The sequence below is a fragment of the Somniosus microcephalus genome, chromosome 13 (assembly GCF_052327205.1).
Source record: "Somniosus microcephalus isolate GS21.2 chromosome 13, FLI_Smic_1.0, whole genome shotgun sequence".
Classification (NCBI taxonomy): Eukaryota; Metazoa; Chordata; class Chondrichthyes; order Squaliformes; family Somniosidae; genus Somniosus; species Somniosus microcephalus.
In genome coordinates this window covers 43271368-43285945 of record NC_140999.1, presented here as the reverse complement: position 1 = coordinate 43285945, position 14578 = coordinate 43271368, and the positions used below count along the sequence as shown (strand labels likewise).

At 57.8% G+C, this 14578-nt stretch overlaps 1 protein-coding gene across 1 annotated transcript in view; it reads right to left on the bottom strand.

The window, feature by feature from the left end:
- Window positions 1-14578, bottom strand: part of malt2 (MALT paracaspase 2) — a 92744-nt gene that overhangs the window by 56700 nt on the left and 21466 nt on the right. The window contains exons 6-9 of the mRNA XM_086004842.1: window positions 12385-12481; window positions 10964-11011; window positions 10222-10275; window positions 8589-8792 (exon numbers count right to left, since the gene is read on the bottom strand). Coding sequence (XP_085860968.1) covers window positions 8589-8792; window positions 10222-10275; window positions 10964-11011; window positions 12385-12481 — 403 coding nt within the window. The remainder of the gene's footprint in view (window positions 1-8588; window positions 8793-10221; window positions 10276-10963; window positions 11012-12384; window positions 12482-14578) is intronic.

Here is a 14578-nt window from a genome sequence, read left to right as displayed (position 1 = left end):
CCCTGCCTCACACCCAAGTCCCCACACACCCTGCCTCACACCCAACTCCCCCCCCCCAACACACCCTGCCTCACAACCAACTCCCCCCCCCCAAACCCACCCTGCCTCACACCCAACTCCCCCCCCGCAACACACCCTGCCTCACACCCAACTCCCCCCAACACACCCTGCCTCACACCCAACCCCCCAACACACCCTGCCTCACACCCAACTCACCCCAACACACCCTGCCTCACACCCAACTCCCCCCAACACACCCTGCCTCACACCCAACTCCCCCCAACACACCCTGCCTCACAGCCAACCCCCCCAACTCCCCCCAACACACCCTGCCTCACACCTAACTCCCAACACACCCTGCCTCACACCCAACTCCCCCCAACACACCCTGCCTCACACCCAACTCACCCCCCGACCCTGCCTCACACCCAACTCCCCCCAACACACCCTGCCTCACACCCAACCCCCCCAACACACCCTGCCTCACACCCAACTCCCCCCAACCCCCCAACACACCCTGCCTCACACCCAACCCCCAACTCCCAACCCCCCCAACACACCCTGCCTCACACCCAACCCCCCCCAACCCCCCAACACACCCTGCCTCACACCCAACTCCCCCCAACACACCCTGCCTCACACCCAACCCCCCAACTCACCCCAACACACCCTGCCTCACACCCAACTCCCCCCAACACACCCTGCCTCACACCCAACTCCCCCCAACACACCCTGCCTCACAGCCAACCCCCCCAACACACCCAACTCCCCCCAACACACCCTGCCTCACACCTAACTCCCAACACACCCTGCCTCACACCCAACTCCCCCCAACACACCCTGCCTCACACCCAACTCACCCCCCGACCCTGCCTCACACCCAACTCCCCCCGCCTCACACCCAACCCCCCCAACACACCCTGCCTCACACCCAACTCCCCCCAACCCCCCCCAACTCCCAACCCCCCCAACACACCCTGCCTCACACCCAACCCCCCCCAACCCCCCAACACACCCTGCCTCACACCCAACTCACCCCAACACACCCTGCCTCACACCCAACTCCCCCCAACCCCCAAACACACCCTGCCTCACACCCAACCCCCCAACACACCCTGCCTCACACCCAACTCCCCCCAACACACCCTGCCTCACACCCAACTCCCCCCCCACCCTGCCTCACACCCAACTCCCCCCAACACACCGCCTCACACCCAACTCCCCCCCAACACATCCTGCCTCACACCCAACTCCCCCCCCAACACACCCTGCCTCACACCCAAGTCCCCCCAACACACCCTGCCTCACACCCAACCCCCCCAACACACCCTGCCCCACACCCAACCCCCCCAACACACCCTGCCTCACACCCAACTCCCCCCAACACACCCTGCCTCACACCCAACACACCCTGCCTCACACCCCACCCCCCCACCCTGCCTCACACCCAACACCCCCACCCTGCCTCACACCCAACACCCCCACCCTGCCTCACACCCAACACCCCCACCCTGCCTCACAACCAACCAACCACCCCAACACACCCTGCCCCACACCCAACCCCACCAACACACCCTGCCTCACACCCAGCTCCCCCCAACACACCCTGCCTCACACCCAGCTCCCCCCAACACCCCCTGCCTCACACTCAACCCCCCAACACACCCTGCCTCACACCCAACCCCCCAACACACCCTGCCTCACACCCAACTCCCCAACTGCCCCCCCCACCATGCCTCACACCCAGCCCCCCAACACACCCAACTCCCCCCCAACACACCCTGCCTCACACCGAACTCCCCCCCCAACACACCCTGCCTCACACCCAACTCCCCCCCCCACACACCCTGCCTCACACCCAACTCCCCCCCAACACACCCTGCCTCACACCCAACTCCCCCCCCAACACACCCTGCCTCACACCCAACTCCCCCCCAACACACCCTGCCTCACACCCAACTCCCCCCAACACACCCTGCCTCACACCCAACTCCCCCCAACACACCCAACTCCCCCCAACACACCCAACTCCCCCCAACACACCCAACTCCCCCCAACACACCCTGCCTCACACCCAACTCCCCCCAACACACCCAACTCCCCCCAACACACCCTGCCTCACACCCAACTCCCCCCAACGCACCCTGCCTCACACCCAACCCCCCAACCCCCCAACACACCCTGCCTCACACCCAACTCACCCCAACACACCCAACTCCCCCCAACACACCCTGCCTCACACCCAACCCCCCAACACACCCTGCCTCACACCCAACCCCCCCCACCCTGCCTCACACCCAACTCCCCCCAACACACCCTGCCTCACACCCAACTCCCCCCCCACCCTGCCTCACACCCAACTCCCCCCAACACACCCTGCCTCACACCCAACTCCCCCCAACACACCCTGCCTCACACCCAACTCCCAACACACCCTGCCTCACACCCAACTCCCCCCCCCAACACACCCTGCCTCACACCCAACTCCCCCCCCCCCCAACACACCCTGCCTCACACCCAACTCCCCCCCAACACACCCTGCCTCACACCCAACTCCCCCCAAAACACACCCTGCCTCATACCCAACTCCCCCCAACACACCCTGCCTCACACCCAACCCCCCAACACACCCTGCCTCACACCCAACTCACCCCAACACACCCTGCCTCACACCCAACTCCCCCCAACACACCCTGCCTCACACCCAACCCCCCAACACACCCTGCCTCACAGCCAACCCCCCCAACTCCCCCCAACAGACCCTGCCTCACACCCAACTCCCCCCCCACCCTGCCTCACACCCAACTCCCCCCAACACACCCTGCCTCACACCCAACTCCCCCCAACACACCCTGCCTCACACCCAACTCCCCCCCCCAAACACACCCTGCCTCACACCCAACTCCCAACACACCCAACTCCCCCAACACACCCTGCCTCACACCCAACTCCCCCTGCCTCACACCCAACCCGCCCCCCAACACACCCTGGCTCACACCCAACTCCCCCCAACACACCCTGCTTCACACCCAACCCCCCCAACGCACCCTGCCTCACACCCAACCCCCCCAACGCACCCTGCCTCACACCCAACTCCCCCAACACACCCAACTCCCCCAACACACCCTGCCTCACACCCAACTACCCCCCCACCCTGCCTCACACCCAACTCCCCTCAACACCCCCTGCCTCACACCCAACTCCCCCCAACACACCCTGCCTCACACCCAACACACCCTGCCTCACACCCAACCCCCCCAACCTCACACCCAACCCCCCCAACACACCCTACCTCACACCCAACTCCCCCCGCCAACACACACTGCCTCACACCCAACCCCCAACCCCCCCCAACACACCCTGCCTCACACCCAACTCCCCCCCCCCCCAACACACCCTGCCTCACACCCAACTCCCCCCCAACACACCCTGCCTCACACCCAACTGGCCCCCCCACCCTGCCACACACCCAACCCACCCTGCCTCACACCCAACGCCCGCAACACACCCTGCCTCACACCGAGCCCCCCCAACACACCCTGCCTCACACCCAATGCCCCCTCCCAACACACCCTGCCTCACACCCAACCCCCCCAACACACCCGGCCTCACACCCAACTCCCCCCCAACACACCCTGCCTCACACCCAACTCCCCCCCCAACACACCTTGCCTCACACCCAACTCCCCCCCAACACACCCTGCCTCACACCCAACTCCCCCCCCAACACACCTTGCCTCACACCCAACCCCCCCAACACACCCGGCCTCACACCCAACTCCCCCCCAACACACCCTGCCTCACACCCAACTCCCCCCCCAACACACCTTGCCTCACACCCAACTCCCCCCAACACACCCTGCCTCACACCCAACTCCCCCAACACACCCTGCCTCACACCCAACTCCCCCCAACACACCCTGCCTCACACCCAACTCCCCCCAACACACCCAACTCCCCCCAACACACCCTGCCTCACACCCAACTCCCCCTGCCTCACACCCAAACCCCCCAACACACCCAACCCCCGCCCCCCAAACACACCCTGCCTCATACCCAAACCCCCCCCAACTCCCAACCCCCCCAACCCCCCCACACACCCTGCCTCACACCCAACTCACCCCAACTCCCCCCAACACACCCTGCCTCACCCAACCCCCCAACACACCCTCCCTCACACCCAACCCCCCAACACACCCTGCCTCACACCCAACACACCCTGCCTCACACCCAACTCCCCCCCCACCCTGCCTCACACCCAACTCCCCCCCTACCCTGCCTCACACCCAACTCCCCCCACCACCCTGCCTCACACCCAACTCCCCCCAACACACCCTGCCTCACACCCAACCACCCCCAACACACCCTGCCTCACACCCAACCCCCCCAACACACCCTGCCTCACACCCAACTCCCCCCAACACACCCTGCCTCACACCCAACCACCCCCCCCAACTCCCCCCAACACACCCTGCCTCACACCCAACCCCACCAACACACCCTGCCTCACACCCAGCTCCCCCCAACACCCCCTGCCTCACACCCAACCCAACACACCCTGCCTCACACCCAACTCCCCAACTGCCCCCCCACCATGCCTCACACCCAACCCCCCAACACACCCATCTCCCCCCAACACACCCTGCCTCACACCGAACTCCCCCCCCCAACACACCCTGCCTCACACCCAACTCCCCCCCAACACACCCTGCCTCACACCCAACTCCCCCCCAACACACCCTGCCTCACACCCAACTCCCCCCCCCCCCCACACACCCTGCCTCACACCCAACTCCCCCCCCAACACACCCTGCCTCACACCCAACTCCCCCCAACACACCCTGCCTCACACCCAACTCCCCCCAACACACCCAACTCCCCCCAACACACCCTGCCTCACACCCAACTCCCCCCAACGCACCCTGCCTCACACCCAACCCCCCAACGCACCCTGCCTCACACCCAACTCACCCCAACACACCCAACTCCCCCCAACACACCCTGCCTCACACCCAACCCCCCAACACACCCTGCCTCACACCCAACCCCCCAACACACCCTGCCTCACACCCAACACACCCTGCCTCACACCCAACTCCCCCCAACACACCCTGCCTCACACCCAACTCCCCCCAACACACCCTGCCTCACACCCAACTCCCCCCAACACACCCTGCCTCACACCCAACTCCCCCCAACACACCCTGCCTCACACCCAACTCCCCCCAACACACCCTGCCTCACACCCAACTCCCCCCCCCACCCTGCCTCACACCCAACTCCCCCCAACACACCCTGCCTCACACCCAACTCCCCCCAACACACCCTGCCTCACACCCAACTCCCAACACACCCTGCCTCACACCCAACTCCCCCCCCAACACACCCTGCCTCACACCCAACTCCCCCCCCAACACACCCTGCCTCACACCCAACTCCCCCCCCCAACACACCCTGCCTCACACCCAACTCCCCCTGCCTCACACCCAACTACCCCCTGCCTCACACCCAACTACCCCCCAACACATCCTGCCTCACACCCAATTCCCCCCCCAACACACCCTGCCTCACAACCAACTCCCCCCAACACACCCTGCCTCACACCCAAGTCCCCCCAACACACCCTGCCTCACACCCAACACACCCTGCCTCACACCCAACCCCCCCAACACACCCAACTCCCCCAACTCCCCCTGCCTCACACCCAAACCCCCCAACACACCCAACCCCCGCCCCCCAAACAAACCCTGCCTCATACCCAAACCCCCCCCAACTCCCAACCCCAACACACCCTGCCTCACACCCAACCCCCCCATCACACCCTGCCACCCCCCCCAACTCCCCCCAACACACCCTGCCTCACACCCAACCCCCCCACCCTGCCTCACACCCAACCCCCCCACCCTGCCTCACACCCAACCCCCCCACCCTGCCTCACACCCAACTCCCCCCCCCCAACACACCCTGCCTCACACCCAACTCCCCCCCCAACACACCCTGCCTCACACCCAACTCCCAACACACCCTGCCTCACACCCAACTCCCCCGCCCCCAACTCCCCCCCCCCAACACACCCTGCCTCACACCCAACTGCCCCCCCAACACACCCTGCCTCACACCCAACTCCCCCCAACACACCCTGCCTCACACCCAACTCCCCCCAACACACCCTGCCTCACACCCAACACACCCTGCCTCACACCCAACTCCCCCCAACAAACCCTGCCTCACACCCAACTCCCCCCAACACACCCTGCCTCACACCCAACTCCCCCCAACACACCCTGCCTCACACCCAACTCCCCCCAACACACCCTGCCTCACACCCAACCCCCCAACACACCCTGCCTCACACCCAACCCCCAACACACCCTGCCTCACACCCAACCCCCCAACACACCCTGCCTCACACCCAACTCACCCCAACACACCCTGCCTCACACCCAACTCCCCCCAACACACCCTGCCTCACACCCAACCCCCCAACACACCCTGCCTCACACCCAACCCCCCCAACACACCCTGCCTCACACCCAACTCCCCCCCCCACCCTGCCTCACACCCAACTCCCCCCCCCACCCTGCCTCACACCCAACTCCCCCCAACACACCCTGCCTCACACCCAACTCCCCCCAACACACCCTGCCTCACACCCAACCTCACACGCAACTCCCAACACACCCTGCCTCACACCCAACTCCCCCCAACACACCCTGCCTCACACCCAACCCCACCAACACACCCTGCCTCACACCCAGCTCCCCCCAACACACCCTGCCTCACACCCAACCCCAACCCACCCTGCCTCACACCCAACCTCACACCCAACTCCCCACCCCCCCCACCATGCCTCACACCCAACTCCCCCCCAACACACCCTGCCTCACACCCAACTCCCCCCCAACACACCCTGCCTCACACCCAACTCCCCCCCAACACACCCTGCCTCACACCCAACTCCCCCCCAACACACCCTGCCTCACACCCAATTCCCCCCCAACACACCCTGCCTCACACCCAACTCCCCCCCCAACACACCCTGCCTCACACCCAACTCCCCCCAACACACCCTGCCTCACACCCAACTCCCCCCAACACACCCTGCCTCACACCCAACTCCCCCCAACACACCCTGCCTCACACCCAACTCCCCCCAACACACCCTGCCTCACACCCAACTCCCCCCAACACACCCTGCCTCACACCCAACTCCCCCCAACACACCCTGCCTCACACCCAACTCCCCCCAACACACCCTGCCTCACACCCAACTCCCAACACACCCAACTCCCCCCAACACACCCTGCCTCACACCCAACTCCCCCCAACCCCCCCAACACACCCTGCCTCACACCCAACTCCCCCTGCCTCACACCCAACCCTCCCAACACACCCTGTCTCACACCCAACTCCCCCCACTCACAGCCAACTCCCCCCCCAACACACCCTGCCTCACACCCAACTCCCCCCAACCCCCCCAACACACCCTGCCTCACACCCAACTCCCAACACACCCAACTCCCCCCAACACACCCTGCCTCACACCCAACTCCCCCCAACCCCCCCAGCCTCACACCCAACTCCCCCCAACCCCCCCAACACACCCTGCCTCACACCCAACCCTCCCAACACACCCTGTCTCACACCCAACTCCCCCCACTCACAGCCAACTCCCCCCCCAACACACCCTGCCTCACACCCAACACACCCTGCCTCACACCCAACTCCCCAACACACCCTGCCTCACACCCAACCCCCCCACATAACCTGCCTCACACCCAACCCCCCCATACACCCTGCCTCTCACCCAACCCCCCACACACCCTGCCTCACACCCAACACACCCTGCCTCACACCCAACCCCCCCCCAACACACCCTGCCTCACACCCAACCCCCCATACACCCTGCCTCACACCCAACCCCCCACACACCCTGCCTCACACCCAACACACCCTGCCTCACACCCAACCCCCCCTCACAGCCTGCCTCACACCCAACCCCCCAACACACCCAGCCTCACACCCAACCCCCCCAACACACCCAACCCCCCCAAACACACCCTGCCTCACACCCAACCCCCCCCAACACACCCTGCCTCACACCCAACCCCCCCCAACACACCCTGCCTCACACCCAACCCCCCCAACACACCCAACTCCCCCCAACACACCCTGCCTCACACCCAACTCCCCGCCCCAACATACTCTGTGCTCAGCACTGGCTTTGAGGTTCAATCCTCAGAATGTGCTAAATTCGCTGATCTGAACTCGAGCTGCACTGAGTGGTGCTCCAATTGATCTCAGATTAGCGAGCGGAGAATCAGGCCGGTTTCCTGCTCCTGATTGTTTATCCGGTAACTCCTGCTGAGACGTGAGTGGGTGAACACTGGTTGAGAACATGATCAGGTTTGACTGCGATGCCCCGAACACGGTCAAATACCCTGGCAACACTCAAGGAATGAAGAGCTGGCAGATGACTGCCGGAGCCCGTTGAACTGTGCCAGCTTCAGGAGAGGAGGGGAGGAACCAGAAGAGTGGGGGGAGGGATCCCGTTTGTATCTGGGTTGAAAAAGTTAACGTGTAGGTACCATACACTCCCTTGTCAAGAAGCAGCAGGAATTCGTTGACAGCCCTGTGCATCTCGAGTCTGGTGAGGTCGAGCAGGGACACAACCTTGAAGTCAAGCTGTCGGAGGAGGTTTGTGAGCTCGTGTACATCCACCATTGGAGCCTTCAGCTGCTTGTGGTGTAAATAATTCATGTTCCCCATTAGCAGGGCCACCTTGTCCGTTGCTGAAAGAAACAAGGAGTGTGTGAGCATTTGGGAGCAGCATTGCAAGTCTCCTCTGTATTGCCTGAAAATGTCAGGCTGATCAAGGTCAGCAATAGAACACTTCAGGCTTTCGGTGTCAGCATCAAGCATTTCCAGGTCAGGTATAGCATGGATCAGAGTTCAGAGTGAAGTACCTGCTACACTTCCGAACAATATATCTCGGCCCCAAGCTCAGGAAGTGCATCCATGTAATTTTTTCCACTTCTCAGTCGCCTTGTGCGAATTGGGGGCAGTTTTTAAGCTGTGGGTCCAGGTCCACTAAATGCAGGTTGAGGCTGGCCAAATTCATTTCATGTGGGAAAGGTCCCCTCAGTTTGGACGAGATTGTGAACCAAGGTCCCTAATGAAAAAGGGCCAGCGTCTAACCCACTGGGTTACCAACGTCCCCCCCTAAGTTGCGCGGCCACGCAGTGATCGGGAGGTCCTGCACAAGCCACCCACCAGCTGTGACGCTGGAAAAGATACTGCGCATGCGCGGCCGCAGACTTAAAGAGACCACGCACCTAAAATAAAAGTTAGAGGGAACATTGTGGGTTACCCAGTCCCCACAAGTCTCCCTATGCCACTCAGGTCAGGATTGTTACATTTAAGCACGTGAAGAATCTGCTTTCTGATGTTAGTAAAGCTCATTGTGAATTGCTAATGAATATAAAAGAATAAAGTCATATAGTCCCACTCCAGAGACTTGAGCACAAAAATCTAGGCTGACACTCCAGTGCAGTACTGAGGGAGTGCTGCACTGTCGGAGGTACCGTCTTTCAGATGAGATGTTAAACCGAGGGCCCGTCTGCTCTCTAAGGTGGACGTAAAAGATCCCACGTCACTATTTCGAAGAAGAGCAGGGGAGTTCTCCCCGGTGACCTGGCCAATATTTATCCCTCAATCAACATCACTAAAAACAGATTATCAGGTCATTATCACTTTGCTGTTTGTGGGAGCTGGCTGTGCGCAAAGTGGCTGCCGCGTTTCCCACATTACAACAGTGACTACACCTCAAAAAGAAGTACTTAATTGGCTGACCGGCGCTATATAAATGCAAGTCTTTCTTTTATTTGGTTCCTGTATTTATATGGGTGGGGAGGGGTGGATGGCGGTGTTAGGTAACCCTTTCCTTATTTTCCCTCGTATTATCCCAATATTTCATCCATCTAGCCTGAGGCTGGCCCCAGTGTAGCCAGTCTCCAGGGACTGCCCAGGCAGCATGACTCAAACCATAACCCAGTGACCCACTGCTGAGTGGGCATGTGGACGGCAGGTTCGAATATTCTGCTGACACACACTGTCTCGGGTCACACAACAATCAGCAGCCAGTGGCTATGGAACCTGTAGCCCAGCAAGAGTCAGCGCCTTTTTGGAAAAAAATACAAAACTGATTCGAAAACTGATTACCGTAGAAATCTGCCAGATGATGAACAACCTTCAGTTGTGGTCCTGGGCTGGAGTCTGTGAGAAAACACAGCACAAAGTCAACTGAGCTTTCACTGGGGAGAGCAAACAAAACAGGCCTTCACTGACCGGGGCCCAGGCCCTCACTGACCGGGGCCCAGGCCCTCACTGACCCGAGTTCAGACCGACCAGGGCCCAGACCCTCACTGACCGGGGCCCAGAGCCTCACTGACCGGGGCTCAGACCCTCACTGAACCAAGATCGCTCCCAGTAAATACAAACCCAATACCAAGAACAATCAAAAGCACTTCACAGAAGTGTATTCAAACAAAAATAGATGTCAAGCCAAAGAAAGATATCAGGATGCGTGATTAAAAACTTGGTCAAAGTGCTGGGTTTTAAGCAGGAGAGGGAGCTGCGGAGGTTTAGGGAGGGAATTCCAGAGTTTAGGGCCTAGACGGCTAAAGCTGCGGCCTCCAATGGTAGGGTGAAGGAGATGAGAGATTCCTCCAGAGTTGGAGGAACGCAGAGTTTTTGGAGGTTTGAAGGGCTGGAGCAAGAACCAGAGATAGGGAAGGGTGAGGCCATGAAGGAATTTATACATGAGGGTAAAAAATTTAAATTAGATGCCCTGGGAGACAATGTAGGTCAGCGAGCACGGAGGGTTTGGGTGGTCGGGACTTGATGCCAGATAGGATACGGGCAACAGAGTTCTGGATGAGCTAAGTCATTCTGAAAACTTTACCTTCATCAGAGCCCACGAGGAATGCCTCATTGAAGGAGGTGTTGGGTCCTTAAAGGATAAAGAAGTATGGACATGTAACAGCGGTAACCGTGACAACAGTGCAGCTTTGTTACAATAAAAAATCCTGAAATAAACACTGACAGTGTGATGCAGAAAAGGAAAAGCAGCAACTGGAACAGATCGCAACAGGAATGCTCCGCATTTCACTCAGGTGCTAAGTAGATACCAAAAGAGATTCTATCTTTGTCAATCAAAGTTGAAGCTCCTATATTCCCCCAGTAAGTGCAGCGCCTAATGTTGAACTGAGCCACACAGAACCCAAAGGTGCCAGGCTCGATTCTCCAGTCTGTGCAGGGTTGTTTTTTAATTTGTTCTCAGGATGTGGGCAAGGCCCTGGTTGCCATGAGAAGGTGGCGGTGGGCCTTCTCCTTGAACCAGTGTGACGATGGTGTTTATTATTGAACTTGGCAACAATTGTTTACAACATGAGTGATTTGCTAGGCTGTACTAGAGGGCATTAAGAGTCAATGACCTAGTGGTCAGACTGGGGACGGGTGGCAGACTCCCTTTGCTGATGGGCATTGGCGAACCAGTTGGGTTTTTTCAACAATCATGCTTACTGGTGTCAGCCCACTAATGATCATATTTGTATTGAATTGAATTTCACAACATGCCATGGTGGGATCTGAACTCTCACGCTCTAGGGTGCTAGTCCCGTAGCATAAACACTGCAATTAGCTAGGCTTAGACAGGTCAGCAGTAGGGATTGCTGCAGTTAGCCTCAATGTTGTTGTGTGATTTCTTACATCAATGCCCCTAGACTAGGGAAAGAAAAAAACATCCAGGGCTCCTGTGTTTATCCAGTGACCCCTGCTGCCTCATGCGGTGGATGCTGATTCGCTGAATTCCTTCGACCGAGAGCTGAACCTGTTTCTGGCTGGGGCGGAGATCACCTCTTACAGAAGGTAGTTACTGCAGGGAATTCAGGGCCAGTGTGATCTCCTGGACTAGTTTTCATCGCCTAGATAGGTCGGAGAGGAATTTCCCAGATTTTTTCCCCCCAAATTGGCCTGGGTTTTTAATCTGTTTTTTTTTGCCTCTCCCAGGAGATCCCATGGTTTCGGGTGGGGTGGCGTGTATATATTGTGATACACAAGGTATCGCAATTCTGTGGGACAGGCTGGATGGATCGGAGGGTCTTTACCTGTCCGTCATTGTTCGTCTGTTCGTGTTTGTGAATGTCAGGTGAGGATAAGATGAGCCTCAACAGGAAGGCTGGCTAGCCCTCACTGGAGAGGTACCAGGCGTAGATAGCAGCCGTAAATCTGTACCTCAGTATGAGTCAGTGTCTTTAGGAGATGAGGGGATTAAACTGAGAAGAAAAAAGTCTCCAGAAGGACAGATAATTGTGTTGAACGTACCGATCTCCACAGCAACGACTTTGCTCCAGATCTCGTGATGAAGATTGAACACGTGACAGCAATAGTTCCCACGGTCAGCAGTCGTGACTCCATTCATCTGGATTCAAAATTGATAAGAGGGAAATAAATACACCTTTGCCTGTTTGAATATTGAGGTCGCCAATTGGTCATACTCTTTCTGGCAGTCAGTTGGATGTAACCATGGAGGACCGTTCAGTTAAATCAACGAGTTTTCTCTTGACTCCTTTCCATGTAAAGTATGGCCTGCATTTCCTCACTGTCCTCTTACACGAAGCTAGTCTTACAATGCAGGCATCGAGGTCTCCAACAGCAACTTACAACCTGCCCTTATGCCTCAGCGGCGAATGGATACTGAGGCCCCCAGGTCCCTAGAAGGTCCACGGTTCTGTGCTCAAGTTAGTTGATCACATCCGGGTAGGGAGGGGGAGATGTTTGGCCTCAGTGCCCCTAGGCTAAGGAGAGGGAAATCAGCCAGGAACCCCGCTCTTGATCACTGTTCGGGGAATCCCTGCTGGAATTGTATGCATGTGGGCATCAGGTAAGGAGAGGACTCCGCTTGGCAGCAATGCCCTTCATGGTTTATCATCCTGCCGACACCCACAAGAATGACCACTTACAAAGTAAGGGAGGACTGCTGTGGCTCAGTGATGTCTCCCTCGCCTCTGAATCAGAAGGTTGTGGGTTGAAGCCCAACTCCAGAGAATCTAGGTTGGCACATCAGCGCAGTACTGAGGGAGTGGTGCATTGTCGGAGGTGCCAGCTTTCAGATGAGACATTTAAACCAAGGCCACCTCTGCCCTCTCAGGTCAACGTAAAAGATTCCTAGGCAATATTTGAGGAAGGACAGGGGAGTTCTCCTGGTGTCCTGGCCAATATTTATTCCTCAACCAACACCTAAATCAGATGATCTGGTCATTTGGTTTGTGGGAGCTTGCTGTGTGCAAATTGACTGCCATGTTTCCTACATTTCAAAAGTATGTCATTGGCTGTAAGGTGCTTTTGGATATCCTGGGGTAGTGAAAGGTACTATATAAATGCAAGTTCTTCCTTTCAAGGGAGGACTGCTGGTGCCTGAGGAATTGTACCCCAGCAACACTCAGCATCTTTGGTGAGGAGGGGAGAAATAGAGGGAAAAACCGAAACAAACTTAAACCTACTGAATCTCTTGAGCATAAAAGGGAAAGTGTTTGTTTGTCAAGTGATTGAGTGTGATAGCCAGGAAGCCTTACCCTGCATCTAGCATCTGCTGGACCTGAGCTGGGAGTGCTTGATGCCGACAGTGAGGCAAAAGTAGGACCACCCAGCACTGCCATTCTCCACTTTGATGAACACAATGCCCCTAACCTTCAAAAACAATATCTTCTGTTATTTGTTTATCATAGTCCAGTTTTAGTGCCTTCAGTTTACACATCCAGGCAATGCCAGACCCTCAGCAGAGCCTCTCCCTGTTATGATACGCAAAGACACATCTATGATGTGACCACATGAATCTTTGAAGTCTCGGCTTTCAGTTGACTAAAAACAAATTTGCATTTAAAGCCCAATTGAAGCCAATCAAAACCAAGTTCTTCAAAATCTGCTACCACTTCCAAAATAAAGAGCGTGATTCCAGAGGAACACAAACATATTAAAGGTCGCAAAGATGAGAAAAAGGTCATTAGGCCCATTGAAGCCCATCCCGCTGGTACTTTACTCCCACTGAAGCCCATCCCGCTCATATACTAATCCTTTCATTGAAGCCCATCCCTCTCGTACAATAACTCTCCAATCAAAGCCCATTGTTCCAGTAGCTTAACTCTCCCATCATAGCTCATCCCTTTGTACGTTGACCCTCCTACCCCAGCATCGAATTGTAGTTTGAATAAGCCTCTATTTCTCTGTTTGGCTCATTATTCCAAACATTATTCCAAACATTCTGCAATCTTTGAGTGAAGAAACTTTTTCTGATAGATGATTGAAGCTTATTTTTCTCTAATTTCAGTTCGTGTCCTACTTCCAAGGGTTACCCGGATTATCCTGGGTTTACCTATCGCTATCATTTGATATTCTGCACCCCTCGATGTGACCTGCACCTTAACCAACATCTCTCTAGACTAGAGCTTCCTGATCCCCTTTACACTGGATTCAGTCTCATTGCTCTTTGCACCCTCTCCAGCTACGTATCCTTCCTGTA